This window comes from Pseudophryne corroboree, chromosome 8 (genome assembly GCF_028390025.1).
Source record: "Pseudophryne corroboree isolate aPseCor3 chromosome 8, aPseCor3.hap2, whole genome shotgun sequence".
Lineage (NCBI taxonomy): Eukaryota > Metazoa > Chordata > Amphibia > Anura > Myobatrachidae > Pseudophryne > Pseudophryne corroboree.
This window is the reverse complement of record NC_086451.1, coordinates 304,005,278-304,030,446: the sequence shown is the minus strand read 5'-3', so window position 1 is coordinate 304,030,446 and position 25,169 is coordinate 304,005,278. Positions and strand designations below refer to the sequence as shown.

Here is a 25,169-nt window from a genome sequence, read left to right as displayed (position 1 = left end):
CCAGAATTAAGATGTACCAATTCTATATAGATTATATCTTAATTATATGGAATGTAACATACAAGGAGTTAATTCAGTTTGTAGAACTAAATGTAAATGATTACAATTTGAAATGTACATTTATCAAAAAGAAAAAACAATATTTTTTAGATCTAGTGCTAGATACCACGAGCTGGATGAATTATGGGCTGATAAACTCATATACCTATATTAAATCAGTACACAGCAACAGCTATGCACACTTTCAAATGTGTCACTATCTAAATTGGAAGAAAAATATTCCTTTTTCGGAGATTGTAAGAATTAAGAGAAATTGTGCCAATAATGAGAACTACAAAGAACAAACTGGGATATATAGTGAGAAGTATCCTGAATCTATGATTAATGAAAGTAAAAATAAAGCTAGGGTATTAGATCAGAAGGATATATTTGTGTATAATGAAAAGAGAGTTATCTGATAGGAAGTTTTTTGTGCCCTTTGTAACAACTTTCAATAGTAGGAAAAGGGATATTAAAATGGTTTTAAATAAACATTGCTGTTTATTAATTCTAGATCCCATCATTAGCCAAATCCTTCCAGAGAGACCGCAAATTGTATTTAGAAAGGCACAGTCATTGAGGAACAAACTTGCTCCGAGTCAGCTGAAGCCGGTTAAAGAAGAGAGTAATTGGTTGGAAAATGTGAAAGGATTTTATCCGTGTTTTCACTGTAAAGTATGCAAGTATTGTAGTAAGGAAACAACCACTATCTCAGATGCTGGGGGTGTTAAGAGAGAGATAAAGTAATTGATGAACTGTCAAACTTCATCAGCAATTTGTATAATAGAGTGTAAATGCAGCAAAAAATATATTGGAAAGACAAAAAGACAGCTGTAGCTCCGCATTTAACAACAAGCCAGAAATATTAAAAATAGAGTCAAACATCACAGTGTCCCTAGGCATTCTGAAGAGTGTCAGCAATGTTTACTACAGAACTTTTCGTTTAAAGCAATTGAACATGTAATTGCTGATGACAGAAAAGGTGATTTAGCTAGAAAATTATCACGGAAAGAAGCCTTTTGGATCTATACTTTGAAAACATTAGTTCCGTTTGGTCTAATTGAAAACTGCAATATTGCCCCTTTATAGAGAGAGTAGCATCATTTAAAATGTTTCTGTTTTCTTTTAGCTGGTGAGGAGAATAGGGGGGAGAATGCCAACACAATCTATTGTTGAATGGTAACATTCCAGGCTGTGCAATAAGGTATCTTTTTCTGTCTCTCCTATGTATCTTTTATGTTTCTACTATGTTGCTAAAATGAGGATTGCGGTATATGAAAGATAGGAGATATAATTATGGAAATGAGTCTAATAATGATTCGTCTGCTTTACTTAGTTCTCCAAGTTTTTAATCGCTTTTAAGATATTATATATGCTGTGGTACATATATATTTTATTATAATACACTTTGGGGGAGATTCAAATGTATGAAAAGTCGGTTGGGTGTCTGTTTTTTCCTGTCTATTAGATAGGAAAAAACAGACTCCCAACTGACTTTTCAAACATTTGAATCTCCCCCTATATGTGTGCTGTAATATATTCTGCTGTCACTTGCAAAAGTACTGGCTAAACTGAATGAATATAGTGCTGTATTGATTAAGGCAACTGTTCATTATAATATTAATGAGACCGGGTATAAGTATGAAGGCCAATCCCAGGATCGGGATCGGCGGGATCTCAAGATTCTGGCCCAACAATGCCGGGAAGCAGGCAGCAGGCTGACCCGGGCACCTCCTCCTCCCTGCAGCCAGAAGGACCTCCGGCTGTGTTGCTAGGGGGAGGAGGAGGAGTTTAGCTTCCAGGACCAGGGCTGCCTGGACGGAGGTACGCCGGGGGAGGAGGGGTTGGTGTCAGCGGCATGGGGCGGCGGGCGGCGGTAAGGGGTTAGTATAAATGAAAATGCGGTAAAACCCCTGAAAACTAGGGTTTTACCACATTTTCCCTTTAGTACATCCTGCCCCATATATATAGATATATATAGATATATATAAATGAACAGAGTCTATTTGGCACTCCACTTTAGGTATAAGCATCAACTTGCTACAGTTTTGCTATTTGGGCTTGCTAAAACTGATGCAGGGCATGCTGGGATGTGTAGTTCAACAACATCTGGAGTGTCAAGGTTAGCCATCACTGATATAGCCGGCACTCACAGAGACTAAATAAAGAACTTGACTAGGCACAGCAGCTAAAGTCAACGTTTCAGGAAAACCACCTTTTATCGGTTGGTCTTGATAAAAGGAAGTTTTCCTGAAACGTTGACTTTAGCTGCTGTGCCTAGTCAAGTTCTTTATTTAGTCTCTGTGAGTGCCGGCTATATTATCCTGTGGTTGTATATATATTTATATATAGACAACGGATACAGAGTGCGCTAATATTACAACTGGTTAAAAATTGATTAATTCCAGATTCAAGGGCGAGACTTCTCTTGAATTCTTTTCCCCTTAGAAAATTCCTGATTGGGGCCTATAGAGAAACCCTCTCACCAAAGAAATCACCCGACAAAAAAAAGAAGTTTAGTTACAGGAATTTTTTATATAAAATAATTTTTAATCCATAGTCATAAAATTGACATAATATAAAACATAAGATAACAATTATATGGACACACGCCAAATAGCTTTAGATGTTACAGGTGTGAGCTCTCGGAGGAATAGTCGAAGCAAAGGGATAGTGTACAATAATTAATAAACCCTACGCGTTTCGTCCACTCGGACTTCTTCAGGGGTAAAATATGTCTAGAATTATAATGTAATAAACTCCACAAAGACTACTTTATAGTGCAGACTTGATCTACTGAAATTCAGTGTGTCGCATATGGAGTTGGATCCAGAGGTATAGGATGTAAATAAATTCCACTGGGAATATTTGTGATATAAACACAATCTGCTGGAGTTCACAAAAATATCTGAATCAGAAAAATGGTCGTAGTTCATATTTAGGACAATAAGGATATTGGCTAACTAGAGCCCTGGGAGATATGTTTGCAGCATCCAGGAAGGGAGATCTCCCTTCCTGGATGCTGCAAACATACACCCAGTTGGTGTGCTGAATTATATTCAAGTGCTAAACACTGGACTGTTATTACATACCACTTGTCCTGTATGCAATTCAGTTTATCAAGCCGTGTCAGGAAGAGATTTTGGATTCTATTTTTTGGTTTTAATCTTTTGATCCTGGTCGCTGCCAGCCACTATGGATCTCCTATTCCTTTAAAAGGGTGGCGCATTGTCCGTTTTATCTCCCAGGGCTCTAGTTAGCCAATATCCTTATTGTCCTAAATACGAACTACGTCCATTTTTCGGATTCAAATATTTTTATAGTTGCTGTCGACCTAGAGACCGGATCCCCAGTAGTCTACCTAAACTCAACATTTTCAGAATATAAAGAAAGTTTGCTTACCAAGTTTTACCTGTCTTTATGAGTTAGCAAAATAAAATAAATTACAGTCTGCATTGCTTTATTTGATTTTTAACATTACAGATGGCCATGTACAGGGTGTACACGTTGGTAAGGTTGATCAATGACCCCAATAGTTAACCTGTTCAAAAATCCAGGTAAGGATAAGTATTGTGAATGACTGAAATATAATTGGCTGATGGACCCTCCTATATTCTGGTGGTTGGATTTGGCTGCTTGGCTAGAGCTGTGTCATACAGTACATCACCACATATTTGTTACTTGTACCCTGGGCAGGTGCTAGGGTGTTTGTGTACCCCCCTTGCAATCTATAGAATTGTGCCCTCCCTACCATAATATACAAAGGGCAGCGTGCACCACAAAAAGGGGTGTGGTCTCACATGGAAGGGGTGTGGCCATACAATAGTACCCACATTTCAAATTATACCACACAAAAGCACAATCTTATTCACATTTCACTGCACGTAGTGCCCCTAATTCATATTATACCACAGTAATGTCCCTTATTCACAATACGACACACTGTAGTGCACCTTATTCATGTTACGCTACATAGTATTACCCCTTATACACATTAGGGGCGTTTAAACATAGGAGACGAATTTGACTAATACGCATGTGCAGTGGCCATTTTGGCTGCAATTTTTTCCACAACTGCCGCACCCGACGCTGGACTCCAGAAAGGTAAATATTAAAATATGGGGTCCTACACCCAGGGGCACATGTGCACCACACACATTGCACCCATTATAGAAACACCAATGGTAGTGCCCCTATACACAATGGCCACAGTAGAAGGGCTCATATCAGTAGGTGGACTGGAGTAGACTAACTGTAATATGTGGCAGCAGGCAGCAACAGGGGACATTAGCAAGAAGGAGTCAGAGAAGGGGAGCCACTCTTCAAGCTGCCGGCGCTGCTGCCTGTCATACAGTTTGACAAGCACAGTGGCAGCCAGCAGCAACAGGGAACATCAGCAAGGTAGCAGAGAGGGAAGAGTGCCTCTCCAGCCTGCACATGCCTGCTTTGCATCTCTTTGCTGAGTGGGTAGCGCTGGCACTGCTTTTGCCTCCAACATTTGCAAAATAAAACATTTGTAATTAATGTAACTGCTACTTGATAAATGTGTAGGTTTTAGATATGAGAATGATAAATGTGCTGTAAATAAGATTTTAAAATAGATAGAAATATAAAAAATGACGCAAAAATAGAATGAAATGTACTTCCCACAAATTACAATTTAGTTATACACTTTTCATTGTGTATTTATTGTCCTACTGTGAGGCTCAGGACTAGAGATCCCTAGGACACTGCATTCCCTGTATGTGTATAATTATCACCTCACCTTGATGTCCCCCGTTCCCAGCCACACCATTACAGAAATGCTTTCAAGTTGCCCTGACCATCACAGAAAGAAACGACCCATGGGAGTACGAGTACCCCAGGTTAAAAAGCAAATGAAAATGTAGACACAAAGGCAACTGGTGCCACTAAATGTAGCTAGTACACTGTATATTATGTCACTGTTTACACTGTACAGAGTTAAATCAACAAATTGAAGGAGAAAGGAAAAAGTGGTCCTTGTGCTATGTGCCTGTAATTGTGACTGAGATTTCACTCAGATAATATGACCAGTATGTGCTGAAGAGGAAAATAAGACCTGTGAGTTGGCCCCTGTAGCTTTTGGTGTCATGCTGACAATGTTATCACACTGTTCTTGTTATCCTATTAGATTTACCCTCACTTTTCCCAGGATATTACATATGAAAACTTTCCTATCCATAGTAATACCACTGTTATTTTATTTAAAAACAAATCTGAAAGAAATCTGATCCTAGGTAAGTCCAGACAAGCAGGTTTTTATCTTGCTTTGGATGGATAAAACACGCAGACTATGTACAGCAGAATAGACCAATTGGTTATCTGTGCCATGCTGCCACAGACAGTAGCAACTAGGAAATATATGCCAGTGGTGCACCTCTATGTCTGTAGAGTATACATAGGGTTCGCAAGAGGAGGTGCAAAAATATATGTGGAATTTATGATCCATATATTTTAAGGAGCTTCAGAAAGGAACAGACCCATGAACAGGTTCCAGAAGTAATAAGCGCAGATCATATGATTGTTAAATAATTTGTGGGTTGAAGTTCAGTAAGGAGAAGGTTTTTTCTTGTTAGAAAGCAGTGCACTACTACACTGTCTCCTTACTCTGCATATATGCTGGGCACTACAGTAGAACCCAGAGAGGTTGGTCCTCCAATCTGATATATTACTGCACATGTGTTGCAGCCATCTTGTATAGCCTTAGTACTGTGTAAGACTGTATAAGAAGTCAGGGGCAAATGTAGGATTTGTGTGGGGGATGTTCCTTCTATGCGCACACGTGTGTGTATATGTGTGTGTATATAACATACATGTTACATAGAACACATACACACAAATTAACATAGCACACATACAGATACATATATACACACATATACACATACAGATACATATATAGACACATACACATAGAACATACACACACATAGAATACATACATAGAACACATACATACATACATACATACATACATACATATAAACATAAACACACAGACACACATTTTGAATACATAAAGTTCCATATACACAATCACACACACAAAGAACACATACACACATGCAAATACACACACACACACACACACACACACACACACACACACACACACACACACACATACATACATATACACTCACACACACACACACACACACACACAATAGAACACATATACTGTACATATACAATAGCTAGAATGTAAGCTCTCACAAGTGGGACCCTCTTCCCTCATGTGCTTATCTTTTTCTTACTTTAGTAATCTTCAACTGCACTAAATCCTGCAGTTTTCTGCCCCCTGATACTTATTTCAGTGTCATCTGCTGATGTAGCTACGTTAATTTACTCTGTACTTGTCCTATATTGTCTTCAACTGTACAGTAAGTCGCTGTTTTCCTGTTTTGATTATTTGTTTATGTACTCTGTAATTGGGCGCTGCGGACCCCTTGTGGTGCTATATAAAGGATAATATTAATAATAGAACATATATACACATATATATACATTGACACATATAGAACACATACATATACACACAAACACACACTTACACTAACATCTGGAGCCTGCCCTGAGGATGCCGTAGAAGGTCATTGCTGGGGGTCTGGGGCTGAGCAGGTGCACTTTGCATCATTAGGCCCTGCCTCCATGGCAGAATGCCATGATTCGCGGATCTGGGAAAGGGATCGAAGCCAATATGACCCGTGAATCTTGGCTAAGGGGTTGGAGCTCTGTTTGCCAGCAGAAGGACCACAGACATTAAAAAAAACCATTTGGTCCATTTATGGGTTGGTGGGGGGTGTCTCTGGGTAATCAGACACTCCCTCTCCACCCTCCTCCCTCCACCCTGCATGTGCTACTGGAAGTGACATGGTGGAGACACAGGTCTCCAACTTAGCTCCAGAGAGAGCTAAGGGATAAACTGCAGGAAGCTGTTTCAGCAGCCCTTCACCACTACTGCAAGCAGCATACACTCACTGGCTGGTAGCTGATGGAACTCCACTACACTGAAGCTTAACCAGTCTGTTTATCACAGTGAGTATGGCTTTACCTGTTATACTTCAACAATCCAACACCACTGGTTAAGTAACCGGGCAGTTCATAGTTGGAGTTATCCGCTGGTGAGTGCCTATATAACTCTGCAAATAAAAACACCTGCACACACATCATTCTCAACATTTCTTATAGTACCAATTCAGAAACAATAAATCGTGCTACTTTACTGACAAGTCTCCTCACCTTAAAACACATGTGTAGAATCCGCTGTCCTCTGCTTCTGCTGAATGAATCCATAGAGAGTCATCATCCTTGCTCATTCTAGCCACAGAAAATAAAATTGGTTCTTCCAAATCTCCTTTGGTTTTGTACCATATGAGCCTCAGCCCTGCACTCTGAGCCATGGTATAGTTAGTCCTGATATAACTGTAGAAGAGAGCACATTTCACTCGGACAGGTTCTCCCACTAGTGACATGTATGTATTCAGATCCACTGACCAGTCAATGCATCCATCCGCTGGAAGAAAAGAGGAGGATTGTTACGTAAAAGAACGTAATCGTGTTTATTTTACAATTATAGATAATTACAGATTTTCTTAAGAATAGTCCATAATCGTACAATAGTTTAGCTTAGTAATAAAAACTGAATAGTGGTAGAGAATATATCACCAACATTCTGTACACACACATACATAGAGGAAGACATTTCCCAGCATCTGACTTAGAGAAGAATACAATCATTTTTCATTTGTGTTTACTAATATAGCACTTGGTGGTTTAGGTTTTAGGGGGTAATTCCAAGTTGATCGCAGCAGGAAATTTTTTAGCAGTTAGGCAAAACCATGTGCACTGCAGGGGGGGGCAGATATATCATTTGCAGAGAGAGTTAGATTTGGGTGGGTTATTTTGTTTCTGTGCAGGGTAAATACTGGCTGCTTTATTTTTACACTGCAATTTAGATTGCAGATTGAACTCACCACACCCAAATCTATCTCTCTCTGCACATGTTATATCTGCCTCCCCTGCAGTGCACATGGTTTTGCCCAACTGCTAGAAAATTTCCTGCTGCGATCAACTTGGAATTACCCCCTTAGTTTTAAGAGTTGATAGCAGTAAAAGGAGATCTGCTGTAACATGACGTTGTCACTATTATTTAATTATACTTTCATCCACCATCTTTGAATTCATGAGAAATGCTCCATGGTGAATTTGCATAACCAAGCCCAGAAATCTTTCATTTTGGTTACATCTGGTAGACCATTACAAGAAAGGGACAAACTTAATTGCAACTAGGGTTGTAACTACTGGTTGGCCAGGGAGGCACTTTCCTGGGGCACTGGCCAAGGAAGAAGCATAATCGGCCCAAACTACCCATAAACTGTAACCCATGGGAAGCCTGCCACCACCAAATGCCAGCGAAGACTCTATGCAACTGACACTAGCCTTGCATCATGCTCTGAGCTCCTGGCTCCTTCACAGAGCCACCTTGATGTTGTGGCCCAGAAGTGACATGATGATGCACAACATCACGATGTCATGACAAACAATACAGTTGAGTAGAGGTTTTACTTGGTCAAGTTCTTCACTTTTCCGGTTATGTCTAGATATGGTATACAGCTCAAAAAAGCTGCTAGTACTTTTTGTATTTTTAGTATTTGCCAGTCACCATGGTTCACGAAAGTAGCAGTGAAAACATTAGTGGACACAGGTAATTTTCGGATCAGCTGTCTCCACGCTGCAGCAATGATGAATTGCTCCGATGCTCGCGGCGAGTCAGAATGATCAGGAGCCAATAATTAACATTATGAATATGTCCCTACTGTAGGTCACAATTTCCATCCTACAAATGTAAAAGGTCATTATTTGCGGAAATGATTGCCACCAGTTCTCAGAGAACAAACAATTATTTGCTGTAAATAATAAATGGTATTCAGTGACTATAGAAAATAATGACTTACAAAAAATACTGTACCAAGTTTATTTGTATTTTGGCAAATATTGGTTTAAGCTACACACAGTGGGTGGGAGATGGTGTGATTAAATTGGAAAAGAAACAATAATGGTATAATAAGTACATCTAAACCAGGGGTGTCCTTGATTATCAGGATCATGTACTAACTCAGCTGGCAATTAAACCCCAACAACGGGAAGAGATTGCTAAAGAAGTTGACTGTCAGTAAGCATAAAAGACAATTCATGGCCTGAACTCATTTTACAACCCGAGGATGTACATGGTTTATATTCAGCAATTTTAAAGGAATTAATTAATGAAGAGCACTAGGCAGACAGTGCTTAATCCATTAGGAAATTACTGGCTCATCACAACATACTTCCTAGATGCTTTGTGAAAATTTCCTCCAGTAAGAAAGTCACAGGGAAATGTTTACCACAACGTAGACCACTAGTTGTTAAAATATACTCACATAAAAAAAACAGCACATCCAGAGTTCATGCTGTTTGTAGAATTGTTCTATAATTTAAAAAGTGTTTAAAAGCTTTTAAAATCGATAAACATAAGGCACGCTGGATGGTTAAGTTAAAGCAGAGTGATCTGGATCTAACACTGCTCTTACTGGGAAAGTTTAACAGAACAGTAAATGCTCTGGATATCTGAATGAAATAATCGGAATTTCTATGCAACTTTTCTGACACCTCCTGCTTAGAACCCAAAAAGTCAGAAGGATCGTGAGGCCCCACTTTCACTGTCTGTATCAGGGCCATCTTTAAAGCAGTGTAGGCCCCTGGGCACAGCACTACACTGGACCCCCTACCCATCCTCCAGCGTTAGGTGTGGGGGGTGTTTTTATTGGCAGCTTTAATGTCCCACAGGTGGTAGGGGTGTTCTATCTTCCGCTCAGCATGTAGGACCTGGAGCAGTAATTTCTGTTAATTACTCCTTTACTGCACAGATGGGGAGGGAGGGAGAACACTAAACTGTAAAAGGGGGAATTGGGCTGAATGAAGGGGCCCTGGTGCATGACTTCCAGGGTGGTAGGGGTGTTTAATACTTAGGGGAGGGGTGGATAGTGGAATGGGCTTACTATTCATCAGTTTCTGGTGGGAGGGCAGCTTGTTTGACTGCAGATATCTCAAGTTCATGAAAATAGTTTTTTTTTTAGCTTTGAATGGGATTAAAAGAGATTCCCACCTTTCAGGAGCTACTGGGGACTTGGGAATCAGAGTTCAGGAGCCAGAGCAATCCACCAATGAAAATATAAAACTGCATATTAGGCGTGTGGAGCTGGAGCAGGGACCAGCTGCTTGAAGGCTGATATCTCTGGTTCTGGGCATAACAGAGACAAGTTACAAGTGTCCACCAAAAGGGCAGAGTCCCATATTTTGGAGTATACCCTCAGAAAAACTCTAGTTAAGACTAAACCCGAGATATCTGGCTAGGAAGAGCAAGTAACAGGCTTGGATGGGGACCACTGCTTTAAAGTCGAATATCTCTGGTTCCCCAGGGCCAATTTTCAAAAATCTGGTACCCCTGGAAAGAGGGGACCCTCAGCTATCGGTCTGGGGCCCTTATACTCCTGGGGCCCTTGGGAAAGTGCCTATTGAGCCCAAATTAAAAGATGGCCCTGGTCTATATTCATATTGAAAATCAAGATCAAGCGAACTTTTGCCTTTGCTCCACGGGAGGTTTCTGTCCTCCCTGAGCTTGCCTCTTAAAGTAATGTAAACCTATATATTAATATATTTAAGGTGAAACACATTATTATTCAACACAATAAAAGTGACTTATAAAAGGTTGATAAAAATCACTTAACATTTAATGCACATTCTTTGTCATTTTGCACATCAATTAAACATCTCCAAAATATACATTTGCATGATTACATAATGGCTGGTTCCAAACCTCAATACAGATGGGGCATACAGTAGTTCTTTAAGATGAAAGGCTCCAACAAACTACTCTACTTTATATGCCACTTGCACCTTTAACCACTAACCATGTTGGACAAGGCCAAGGCTAGCATCAGAAGGGTACTCGGCAGCATGTAAGGTAAGAGATTGTTAGAATAAAACAGTTGTATCTCTCTCCACTTTATCTTTCTTCAAGGCTTAGTACATAGACCTCTTAGGCTCCACCAGCACCATAGTTTTTGCACCATGTATTTGAACCCAGTTTGTCCACCTGGTTTACCCTCCCATCCTGCATATTTGATCGTTTAAAAAATATTATCAAGATATTGACACTCATTATAAAAGGAAAATACAGCCTGGGGCTCACTGTTCACAAGTCCACAGAAACCTTCACACAGTAATACACAGATTTGACATGCGCTTTACTGCTCATCTATCCCTACTACACATATCATTTATCTACCAGATGTAGATTTTGTAAAACCTTCTAAGCATTGATTTATAGAGTAATGAGAGACACTAGTGGAAAACCCTTGAATGTATAAAACAGGAGAGTGTGTTTGGGAGGTGCATTAACAAGATTTTGACTAGTTGGAATGGAACATTAAAGAAACGTCATGACGTGTAGGCAACATTACCCAATTTATATTGTTTTTTTCAATGCATAGTTTGGCTGCACTGATCTGTCCTAATATCATCCTTTATGGGATGGGCATTCCTTTTTTTTTTTTTTTTGGGGGGGGGGGGATTTGCAATGATACACTTGAAGTGGACATTAAAAGACACCCATGGCTGTACAACTCTCTGTAGGTCTGACCACCAAATACAAGAAGTCTATGCTCATCTATACAGTATGTGGACGGCTTTGAACGCCCCTACAGAAGATAGGCAAAGTCCTAAGTAATCACAAGTTCTAAAGATAGGTATTGGAATAGTAAATACATTAAAGCACTAACTGAATTATTGAATGCCTCCAGATATACACCTGTAATATTTAATCCATATAGCAGTGTTTTACATTGTTATCACAGACTACTGACCATTCGTACGTTGTTCTTATACCCTCAGCATCAGGCTGTTTGTCTTTCCTAATGTCACAGGCAGACCTATGCTGTCATTATGTTGTTGTCCTGCCATTTATGTTTTTCCCATCTCTGTGTCCTTCCAGCCCCCTCATTCCTTGAAGACACTAATTACTCTCAATGAACTTTCAGGAAGTGATTATGTTGAGGCTATATACATCTGTCATGTCAAAATTATTTAGATCATTGTTTCCATCTGTTGAGAGTTAATTGTTAAAAACCATTAAGATTTAAAGAATCTTGTACATGACTGTGGCAATCAACAAAACTAGACCCATGCATTACATCCATTAGTACTTTCATACTTAAGTGCTGTTTTCTGATCTATACACGAGTTGCTCTCTAAAATATACTTAAAATTAAAAAAAGTAACATCCAAACATGAAAAAGAACGATCATTTTGTAAATGCACAATGGAGCCATATTGGGATGACAGAGGAATTACATTTCCAACAGTTTCCCCTTGTTAAATACAGTATGCATGTAACTTATCGTTATTCAAAGACTGATGACTTTATCTATACTGTAGGAGTTACAACCGGAACAATAAATTAAAGTGCTAACACGGGAACCTCCCTCCCTTATTAACTAAAATACCTGTGCTATAGAAAGGCTTCAAGCATGGGCTAATTATATTATTGGTAAATTTCACTGATATTACAGTATTAGCACTGTACTACTTAATAATATTTCAAAAAATAAATTCTATTTTGCTTACACTACTAGTTATTCTGACCGCAGACGTGACCATATCAATAGCATAACAACATAATAAAGACAATATTAGTCTTCTGCCTGACAATAGTATGCTGAGATTAGCATACAGTTTGCACATAATATCCTGAGAAAAGAAAAGGGCATGAGCCGTAATGATATTAGTTTAAGCAGCTGCCAAGCAATTAATATTATTTGCTATCATACAGTACATGGCATATTGTTGCCTCTACATCATTTTGTTTTTCAGCGCAAGCAATATAAATGTAAAACCTAATGACTAAACACAATCTGTATTACTAAACATATGAAAAAAATGCATTGTCCATTGCAATGGTCCCCAGTGCTCTACTTCAATTCAATTGAAAAACACAATGGAAAACGGATAACCCTATTTATATCAGAAAGATTTAGTATGCTCAAAAGAACAAAAACATCTATGTAGCAGTTTATTTTTCTTATTGCCACAATTGCACACAAAACTCAGGGACATTTCTAGTGTACTGTATTCCCTACAGCAAAGGTGATATTAGAATTCTGTAGTGAGTAAACAGCTTTCCACTGCCATTGCTTGTGTGGTGATGAGAGGCCACTAGTGGGAAGCAGGGAAATTCTACTGATTCATCTTGTGTTTTGAAATGTTCCCACAAGTATGCAATAAATGTTAAAGATGATTGATAGATAATTCTGGTGAATGGAACATACTGTCAAAACTTCTAATATGTATTACAACTCTGACACTGCCATCCATTAAACAGCCTATTATCATCACTTCACCGCTAAATGCTTACATTTACAACCAAAAATATACTAATACTTCACAGTTATTATTCTTTATTCTGACATGGATAGGGGTCATCATTACTTAAATTAAGTTGTATACGCTGAAACAAAAAATAAAAAAATGTATGCTTGTCAAGTACTGTATATTATCAGGGCCGGCTTATAGGAGGGCCGGTCGTCCCGGGGCCCCCACACATTAGGGGCTCCCACAAACCGGGGTGGTGCCATTTTACTCTCAGCTCCATCCTCAGTAGTGCCGACTGTCTAATACCCCTTTCCGACAGAAAAGTCTGAAAGTCCCGGCAATTACCCGGCATTTCAGTGCTGGGTCGTTTTGCCGGGACCTGCCTGACCCCCCCTTTCACACAGACATGCAAATTACCGTGTCGAAGATTTTTGCAGATCCACGCGGGTATTTTGTCTGTGTGAAAGGGTCAACCCGTGTCATAATTCCCGTGTCTCCGACCCTGGTAAATTCCTGGGTGGAAGTCCCGGGAATTACAACTCGGGTTGACCCTTTCACACAGAAAAAGGACCCGCGTGTTTCATGAACTTACCGGGTGGAACTGCTTCACCCGGTAATTTTATTTTCTGTCTGAAATGGGTATAATTGTGGTGGGCGGGTGGCTTTCTCTTCATATGGTTACCGGGCCAGACCTCCCTACCCTACTCCCAGTAGTGCAGCAACTTTGAGTCAGAGGCAGAGCACTGGTCCCTGAACCGTCAGCACACTGCAGTGCTCATATTAAGTACATTAATAATAATAAATTGCCATTATATCGCTTTTATTGATAGGGACCCCACAAGGTTGATGCCCAGGGGACCCCACAGGCCTTAATACATACTTACCTTCATTATAAATCTTCTCTCCGGGAGATGCCCGGAGAGGAGAAGCAGGTGGGTGGTGACGGGGGCGGACCAAGCAAATTGTGTCATTAGGCCCCACCCCCTCACAGGGAAAATTGCTCTGTTGGCTTGGATTTGCATGGTGGTGGGGCTAAAATGATATGATTAGCATATAATCGTGTCTTTAGGCTCCCCCCCTATGCGTCTGCTTTTTTTCATATTTATCTTCACATTCTGCCCACTTCACTATGAGGGGTGCCTACTCTTCTGGAACTGCGGGGGACTACCAAGAAACCAGTTGTCTCCTGCAGAATCCGGGAGAGTAGGTAAGTATGCCTTAATCCGGCCCTCTATTTTATTACTGATTTGCATTGCATGGAATGTGATATTTATCCCTCTGATTAGTGGACACAACACACAAGCCTTTTACAAAATAAAGAATATAAAAAAATACATAAAATTGTGTTTACTATGGATTGTGTACAACTAGTGATGTGCACCGGACATTTTTCGGGTTTTGTGTTTTGGTTTTGGATTCGGTTCCGCGGCCGTGTTTTGGATTCGGACTCGTTTTGGCAAAATTTCCCTGAAAATTTTTTGTCGGATTCGGGTGTGTTTTGGATTCGGGTGTTTTTTACAAAAACCCCTCAAAAACAGCTTAAATCATAGAATTTGGGGATCATTTTGATCCCATAGTATTATTAACCTCAATAACCATAATTTCCACTCATTTCCAGTCTATTCTGAACACCTCACAATATTATTTTTAGTCCTAAAATTTGCATCGAGGTCGTTGGATGACTAAGCCAAGCGACCCAAGTGGCCGACACAAACACCTGGCCCATCTAGGAGTGGCACTGCAGTGTCAGACAGGATGGTCGATTTAAAAAATAGTCCCCAAACAGCACATGATGCAAAGAAAAAAAGAGGTGCACTGTGGTCGCTGGATGGCTAAGCTAAGCGACACAAGTGGCTGACACAAACACCTGGCTCATCTAGGAGTGGCACTGCAGTGTCAGGCAGGATGACACTTCAAAAAAATAGTCCCCAAACAGCCCATGATGCAAAGAAAAATGAAAGAAAAAAGAGGTGCAAGATGGAATTGTCCTTGGGCTCTCCCACCCACCCTTATGTTGTATAAACAGGACATGCACACTTTAACAAACCCATCATTGCAGCGACAGGGTCTGCCACACAACTGTGACTGAAATGACTGGTTGATTTGGGCCCCCACCAAAAAAGAAGCAATCAATCTCTACTTGCACAAACTGGCTCTACAGAGGCAAGATGTCCACCTCATCATCATCCTCCGATTCCTCACCCCTTTCACTGTGTACATCCCCCTCCTCACAGATTATTAATTAGTCCCCACTGGAATCCACCATCTCAGGTCCCTGTGTACTTTCTGGAGGCAATTGCTGGTGAATGTCTCCACGGAGGAATTGATTATAATTCATTTTGATAAACATCATCTTCTCCACATTTTCTGGAAGTAACCTCGTATGCCGATTGCTGACAAGGTGAGCGGCTGCACTAAACACTCTTTCGGAGTACATACTGGAGGGTGGACAACTTAGGTGAAATAAAGAAAGTTTCTGCAAGGGCCTCCAAATTGCCTCTTTTTCCTGCCAGTATACGTACGGACTGTCTGACGTGCCTACTTGGATGCGGTCACTCATATAATCCTCCACCATTCTTTCAATGGTGAGAGAATCATATGCAGTGACAGTAGACGACATGTCAGTAATCGTTGGCAGGTCCTTCAGTCCGGACCAGATGACAGCACTCGTTCCAGACTGCCCTGCATCACCGCCAGTGGGTGGGCTCGGAATTCTTAGCCTTTTCCTCGCACCCTCAGTTGCGGGAGAATGTGAAGGAGCAGCTGTTGACGGGTCACGTTCCGCTTGACTTGACAATTTTCTCACCAGCAGGTCTTTGAACCTCTGCAGACTTGTGTCTGCCGGAAAGAGAGATACAACGTAGGTTTTAAATCTAGGATCGAGCACGGTGGCCAAAATGTAGTGCTCTGATTTCAACAGATTGACCACCCGTGAATCCTGGTTAAGCGAATTAAGGGCTCCATCCACAAGTCCCACATGCCTAGCGGAATCGCTCTGTTTTAGCTCCTCCTTCAATGTCTCCAGCTTCTTCTGCAAAAGCCTGATGAGGGGAATGACCTGACTCAGGCTGGCAGTGTCTGAACTGACTTCACGTGTGGCAAGTTCAAAGGGTTGCAGAACCTTGCACAACGTTGAAATCATTCTCCACTGCGCTTGAGTCAGGTGCATTCCCCCTCCTTTGCCTATATCGTAGGCAGATGTATAGGCTTGAATGGCCTTTTGCTGCTCCTCCATCCTCTGCAGCATATAGAGGGTTGAATTCCACCTCGTTACCACCTTGCTTCAGATGATGACAGCGCAGGTTCAGGACTGTTTGCTGGTGCTCCAGTCTTCGGCACGCGGTGGCTGAATGCCGAAAGTGGCCCGCAATTCTTCGGGCCACCGACAGCATCTCTTGCACGCCCCTGTCGTTTTTTTAAATAATTCTGCACCACCAAATTCAATGTATGTGCAAAACATGGGACGTGCTGGAATTTGCCCAGATGTAATGCACGCACAATATTGCTGTCGTTGTCTGATGTCACTAATCCCCAGGAGAGTCCATTTGGGGTAAGCCATTCTGCGATGATGTTCCTCAGTTTCCGTAAGAGGTTGTCAGCTGTGTGCCTCTTCTGGAAAGCGGTGATACAAAGCGTAGCCTGCCTAGGAACGAGTTGGCATTTGCGAGATGCTGCTACTGGTGCCGCCGCTGCTGTTCTTGCTGCGGGAGGCAATACATCTACCCAGTGGGCTGTCACAGTCATATAGTCCTGAGTCTGCCCTGCTCCACTTGTCCACATGTCCGTGGTTAAGTGGACATTGGGTACAACTGCATTTTTTAGGACACTGGTGACTCTTTTTCTGAGGTCTGTGTACTGTGTACCGGGGACACAGTATCTCAATCAAGTCTGTAGTTGCCTGTGAATTAACGGTGGATAATGGAAACACGTTTCTCACTGCCCAGGCTGCCAAGGCCTGAGTTATCCACTTTGCAGCAGGATGACTGCTGTGATATTTCATCTTCCTCGCAAAGGACTGTTGGACAGTCAATTGCTTACTGGAAGTAGTAGAAGTGGTCTTCCGACTTCCCCTCTGGGATGACGATCGACTCCCAGCAGCAACAACAGCAGCGCCAGCAGCAGTAGGCGTTACACTCAAGGATGCATCGGAGGAATCCCAGGCAGGAGAGGACTTGTCAGACTTGCCAGTGACATGGCCTGCAGGACTATAGGCTTTCCTGTGTAAGGAGGAAATTGACACTGAGGGAGTTGGTGGTGTGGTTTGCAGGAGCTTGGTTACAAGAGGAAGGGATTTAGTGGTCAGTGGACTGCTTCCTCTGTCATCCAAAGTTTTTGAACTTGTCACTGACTTATGATGAATGCGCTGCAGGTGACGTATAAGGGAGGATGTTCCGAGGTGGTTATCGTCCTTACCCCTACTTATTACAGCTTGACAAAGGCAACACACGGCTTGACACCTGTTGTCCGCATTTGTGTTAAAATAATTCCACACCGAAGAGGTGATTTTTTTTTGTAATTTGACCAGGCATGTCAATGGCCATATTCGTCCCATGGACAACAGGTGTCTCCCCGGGTGCCTGACTTAAACAAACCACCTCACTATCAGAATCCTCTTTGTCAATTTCCTCCTCAGCGCCAGCAACACCCATATTCTCATCCTGGTGTACTTCAACAGTGACATCTTCAATTTGACTATCAGGAACTGGACTGCGGGTGCTCCTTCCAGCACTTGCAGGGGGAGTGGAAATGGTGGAAGGCGCCACCTCTTCCCGTCCCGTGTCGTAAATGGCATATTGGCGAGTTTACACTTCTCCTCAGATGCTTTTAATTTAGATTTTTGGGTCATTTTACTGAACTTTTGTGTTTTGGATTTTACATGCTCTCTACTATGACATTGGGCATCGGCCTTGGCAGACGACGTCGATGGCATTTCATCGTCTCGGCCATGACTAGTGGCAGCAGCTTCAGCACGAGGTGGAAGTGGATCTTGATCTTTCCCTATTTTACCCTCCACATTTTTGTTCTCCATTTTTTAAGGTGTGGAATTATATGCCAGTATCAATAGCAATGGCCTACTACTATATATACTGCGCACAACTGAAATGCACCACAGGTATGGATGGATAGTATACTTGACGACACAGAGGTAGGTAGAGCAGTGGCCTACTGTACCGTACTGCTATATATTATATACTGGTGGTCAGCAAACTGTGCAAAACTGAAATGCACCACAGGTATGGATGGATAGTATACTTGACGACACAGAGGTAGGTAGAGCAGTGGCCTACTGTACCGTACTCCTATATATTATATACTGGTGGTCAGCAAAATTATGCACTGTACTCCTACTATATACTACAATGCAGCACAGATATGGAGCGTTTTTTAGGCAGAGAACGTATAATACTGGTGGTCACTGGTCAGCAAAACTCTGCACTGTACTCCTCCTATATAATACTGCTGGTCCCCAGTCCCCACAATAAAGCAGTGTGAGCACAGATATATGCAGCACACTGAGCACAGATATGGAGCGTTTTGCAGGTAGAGAACGTATAATACTGGTGGTCACTGGTCAGCAAATCTCTGCACTGTACTCCTCCTATATAATACTGCTGGTCCCCAGTCCCCACAATAAAGCAGTGTGAGCACAGATATATGCAGCACACTGAGCACAGATATGGAGCGTTTTTCAGGCAGACAACGTATACTGGTGGTCACTGGTCAGCAAAACTCTGCACTGTACTCCTCCTATATAATACTGCTGGTCCCCAGTCCCCACAATAAAGCAGTGTGAGCACAGATATATGCAGCACACTGAGCACAGATATGGAGCGTTTTGCAGGTAGAGAACGTATAATACTGGTGGTCACTGGTCAGCAAAACTCTGCACTGTACTCCTCCTATATAATACTGCTGGTCCCCAGTCCCCACAATAAAGCAGTGTGAGCACAGATATATGCAGCACACTGAGCACAGATATGGAGCGTTTTGCAGGCAGACAACGTATACTGGTGGTCACTGGTCAGCAAAACTCTGCACTGTACTCCTCCTATATAATACTGCTGGTCCCCAGTCCCCACAATAAAGCAGTGTGAGCACAGATATATGCAGCACACTGAGCACAGATATGGAGCGTTTTTCAGGCAGACAACGTATACTGGTGGTCACTGGTCAGCAAAACTCTGCACTGTACTCCTCCTATATAATACTGCTGGTCCCCAGTCCCCACAATAAAGCAGTGTGAGCACAGATATATGCAGCACACTGAGCACAGATATGGAGCGTTTTTCAGGCAGACAACGTATACTGGTGGTCACTGGTCAGCAAAACTCTGCACTGTACTCCTCCTATATAATACTGCTGGTCCCCAGTCCCCACAATAAAGCAGTGTGAGCACAGATATATGCAGCACACTGAGCACAGATATGGAGCGTTTTTCAGGCAGACAATGTATACTGGTGGTCACTGGTCAGCAAAACTCTGCACTGTACTCCTCCTATATAATACTGCTGGTCCCCAGTCCCCACAATAAAGCAGTGTGAGCACAGATATATGCAGCACACTGAGCACAGATATGGAGCGTTTTTCAGGCAGACAACGTATAATACTGGTGGTCACTGGTCAGCAAAACTCTGCACTGTACTCCTCCTATAATACTGCTGGTCCCCAGAATAAAGATATGCAGCCCCCCCCCAGCCACGTCCTCTCACTATCATTTCCAATGCACGAGTGAAAAATGGCGGCGACGCGCGGCTCCTTATATAGAATCCGAATCTCGCGAGAATCCGACAGCGGGATGATGACGTACGGGCGCGCTTGGGTTAACCGAGCCATACGGGAGAATCCGAGTATGCCTCGGACCAGTGTAAAATGAGTGAAGTTCGGGGGGGTTCGGTTTCCGAGGAACCGAACCCGCTCATCTCTATGTACAAGAGTAACAAACTAAAACATAGAAAACAAAAAAGCAGGCTGTTAAAAGGGTGCTCCTGTATATTCCTTTTCACACTTGTGAGCACAATTGTATGAGGATTTGTAACAATACATGGACAGCAGGAGACAGCTGTCAATGTTGAAAACTGTAGGATCATCACCATACACAATAACAGTGTACAGGAAGATGCCACACTCTTACATAACACTACCTGCATAGTCAGCACAGTCGGTTGGGGGAGCACACACACTGCTGCTCAGCGGGTGTATAGATGCCATGCACATGTGCACGACATCCTTTCACAGTGACAGGAACGGGGTTGCCATGAAGCTCTGCCCCCTTTCCCCTGAGGCACCAGCTCCCTGACCCACCAATAGGAGGTATGTTATGGTCAATAGCATGAATTTTATTTCCACTGTTACAAAGTGTTTCTTTTTATTGTATTTATTATAATTTATATATATATCATCATTCCTGATCATTGATGGTTACTTAGAAGTAATGCTATCCAGTTTTCCCCCATCTTTATTACAAGTAGCACACTTATTAACATAGCTTAGGTGCATATCCCAAATTTATACACAACAGGAGTGTATCTACCCATTGCCCAGTATGGCACTCCCCATCAGTGTCCCTGCCATCAGCCTCCCTGTAACTTCCCATCAGTGTCCCTGCCATTAGCCTCCCTATAACTCTCCATCAGCGTCCCTGCCCTCAGCCTCCCTGTAACTCTCCATCAGTGTCCCTGCCCTCAGCCTCTCTGTAACTTCCCCTCAGCCTCCCTGTAACTTCCCCTCAGCGTCCCTGTAACTTCCCATCAGTGTCCCTGCCCTCATAGAAACATAGAAACATAGAAACATAGAATTTGTCGGCAGATAAGAACCACTTGGCCCATCTAGTCTGCCCCTTTTTTTTTTTTATATATTATTTTTTTTTTATCACTAACCTTATTTGTTCCTTATTTCTTTGTAAGGATATCCTTATGTCTATCCCATGCATGTTTAAATTGCTCTACTGTCTTAGCCTCTACCACCTCTGATGGGAGGCTATTCCACTTGTCCACTACCCTTTCTGTGAAATAATTTTTCCGCAAATTTCCCCTGAACCTCCCCCCCTCCAGTCTCAGTGCATGTCCTCGTGTCCTATTGCTTCTCTTCATTTGGAGAATGTTTCCCTCCTGGACTTTGTTAAAACCCTTCATATATTTGAAAGTTTCTATCATGTCCCCCCTTTCTCTTCTCTGCTCCAAACTATACATATTGAGATTTCTTAGTCTTTCTGGGTATGTTTTGTGATGTAGGCCATGCACCATTTTAGTTGCCCTCCTTTGTACAGTTTCTAATGTATTAATATCCTTTTGAAGATATGGCCTCCAGAACTGAATACAGTATTCTAGATGAGGCCGTACCAATGACCTATACAGTGGCATTATTACTTCTTTCTTTCTGCTGCTGATTCCTCTCCCAATGCAGCCAAGCATCTGACTAGCCTTCCTCATTGCCTTGTTACATTGCTTACCTGCCTTTAAGTCATCTGAAATAGTGACTCCTAGATCCCTTTCCTCCTCAGTAGTTTCCAGTATAGTGCCATTAATACTGTATTTAGCTTTAGGATTTTTGAGACCCAAGTGCATGATTTTGCATTTTTTGGCATTAAACTGTAATTGCCAGACTCTTGACCATTCCTCTAGTCTACCTAGATCCTCAATCATTTGTTTTACCCCACCTGGTGTGTCTACCCTGTTGCATACCTTTGTGTCATCTGCAAAAAGGCATACTTTCCCTTTAATCCCATTTGCAATGTCACCAATAAAGATATTGAAAAGCACTGGTCCAAGTACAGATCCCTGGGGTACTCCACTGGTAACATTTCACCCTCAGCCTCCCTATAACTTCCCCTCAGCCCTCCTGTAACTTCCCATCAGTGTCCCTGCCCTCAGCCTCCCTATAACTTCCCCTCAGCCCTCCTGTAACTTCCCATCAGTGTCCCTGCCCTCAGCCTCCCTGTAACTCTCCATCAGTGTCCCTGCCCTCAGCCTCCCTGTAACTTTCCATCAGTGTCCCTGCCCTCAGCCTCCCTGTAACTCTCCATCAGCGTCCCTGCCCTCAGCCTCCCTGTAACTTCCCATCAGTGTCCCTGCCCTCAGCCTCCCTGTAACTTCCCATCAGTGTCCCTGCCCTCAGCCTCCCTGTAACTTCCCATCAGTGTCCCTGCCCTCAGCCTCCCTGTAACTCTCCATCAGAGTCCCTGCCCTCAGCCTCCCTGTAACTCTCCATCAGTGTCCCTGCCCTCAGCCTCCCTGTAACTTCCTCCCAGCGTCCCTGCCCTCAGCCTCCCTGTAACTTCCCCTCAGCCTCCCTGTAACTTCCGCTCAGCGTCCCTGTAACTTCCCATCAGTGTCCCTGCCCTCAGCCTCCCTGTAACTTCCCATCAGTGTCCCTGCCCTCAGCCTCCCTGTAACTCTCCATCAGTGTCCCTGCCCTCAGCCTCCCTATTACTCTCCATCAGTGTCCCTGCCATCAGCCTCCCTGTAACTTCCCCTCAGCATCCCTGTAACTTCCCATCAGTGTCCCTGCCCTCAGCCTCCCTGTAACTTCCCCTCAGCCTCCCTGTAACTTCCCATCAGTGTCCCTGCCCTCAGCCTCCCTGTAACTTCCCATCAGTGTCCCTGCCCTTAGCCTTCCTGTAACTCCCCATAAGTGTACCTATCCTCAGCCTCCCTGTAACTCTCCATCAGTGCCCCTGCCCTCATTCTTGCTGTAACTTCCCATCAGTGTCCCTGCCCTCAACCTCCCTGTAACTTCCCCTCAGCGTCCCTGCCTTCAGCCTTCCTGTATCTTCCCCTCAGCGTCCCTGCCCTCAGTCTCCCTGTAACTTCCCATCAGTATAAGTGCCCCTACCTTCAGCCACCCTGTAACTCCCCATAAGTGCCCCTGCCCTGAGCCTCCCTGTAACTCCCCATAAGTGCCCCTGTCCTCAGCCTCCCTGTAACTCCCCATAAGTGCCCCTGCCCTCAGCCTGCCTGTAACTCCCCATAAGTGCCCCTGCCCTCAGCCTGCCTGTAACTCCCCATTAGTGCCCCTGCCCTCAGCCTTCCTGTAACTCCCCGTGAGTGCCTCTGCCCTTAACCTCCCTGTATCTCCCCATCAGTGTCCCTGCCCTCAGCCTCCCTGTAACTCCCCATCAGTGTCCCTGCCCTCAGCCTCCCGGTAACTACCCCTCAGCGTCCCTGCCCTCTGCCTCCCTGTAACTCCCTATCAGTGTCCCTACCCTCATCCTCCCTGTAACTCCCCATAAGTGCCCCTGCCTTCAGCCTCCCTGTAACTCCCCATAAGTTCCCCTGCCTGAGCCTCCCTGTAACTCCCCATAAGTGCCCCTGCCCTCAGCCTCCCTGTAACTTCCCATAAGTGCCCCTGCCCTCAGCCTCCCTGTAACTCCCCATAAGTGCCCCTGCCCTCAGCCTCCCTGTAACTTCCCATAAGTGCCCCTGTCCTCAGCCTCCCTGTAACTCCCCATAAGTGCCCCTGTCCTCAGCCTCCCTGTAACTTCCCATCAGTGTCCCTGCCCTCAGCCTCCCTGTAACTCCCCATCAGTGTCCCTGCCCTCAGCCTCCCTGTAACTCCCCATCAGTGTCCCTGCCCTCAGCCTCCCTGTAACTCTCCATCAGTGTCCCTGCCCTCAGCCTCCCTGTAACTCTCCATCAGTGTCCCTGCCCTCAGCCTCTCTGTAACTCCCTGTAACTTAGAGTCATCACCAAATAAGAATATCTTACATTCTAGGCCATGTACAAGGTCATCACAGGAATGACTGAAATAGATGCCTTGCAAAGCTAGTCCCCTGTGTTACACCACTAATAACTTTAATCCAGACTGGGTTGTGTTTGAAAATACTCTTTATCTTCTAGCCTTAAAACAGTTCTGTTTTGTTTGTTTTTTACGCCATCTACCATAGGATAAAGCATATTTAAAATGTTTGGGGGAGCTCATATAACCCACCCATATGACAGAAAAATGAAGGTGTGTATTGCGTGAAAAAAAATGACATGCACAGACATGGAAAGTGACAGCACAGACAGGGAAAGTGACAGCACACAGCACAGACATGGAAAGTGACAGCACACAGCACAGACATGGATAGTGACAGCACACAGCACAGACATGGATAGTGACAGCACACAGCACAGACATGGATAGTGACAGCACACAGCACAGACATGGAAAGTGACAGCACCGAGCACAGACATGGATAGTGACAGCACACAGCACAGACATGGAAAGTGACAGCACACAGCACAGACATGGAAAGTGACAGCACCCAGCACAGACATGGATAGTGACAGCACACAGCACAGACATGGATAGTGACAGCACACAGCACAGTCATGGATAGTGACAGCACACAGCACAGTCATAGAAAGTGACAGCACACAGCACAGACATGGATAGTGACAGCACACAGCACAGACATGGACAGGGTCGGACTGGCCCACCGAGGTACCAGGGAAACCACCGGTGGGCCCCACTGCCTGAGGGCCCACTCCTTCCTCTACCGATCAGGTTTCAGTTCCAGACTGTGCACTTGTATTATACATGGTAGATATGTTGCATTACACTGCACTAAACTATTGTGTATTTCAAGCCTATGTGGAGGCTGGCCACACCACATTTGTAGGCTGGCAACACCCCTAAGTATGGGCCCCTATAACTGCAGATCCCCCCCTGGTGGGTCCTTCATAACCCAGTCCGACACTGGACATGGATAGTGACAG

General features: G+C 43.4%; 1 protein-coding gene across 2 annotated transcripts in view; it reads right to left on the bottom strand.

Annotated features, from left to right (window-relative positions):
* The window catches only part of IL1RAPL2 (interleukin 1 receptor accessory protein like 2), a 1,679,520-nt gene that overhangs the window by 842,604 nt on the left and 811,747 nt on the right, over positions 1–25,169 (bottom strand). For both annotated transcript variants that reach the window (XM_063937358.1, XM_063937357.1), the window contains exon 3: positions 7,303–7,576. In XM_063937358.1, the coding sequence (XP_063793428.1) occupies positions 7,303–7,576 (274 nt within the window). The remainder of the gene's footprint in view (positions 1–7,302; positions 7,577–25,169) is intronic.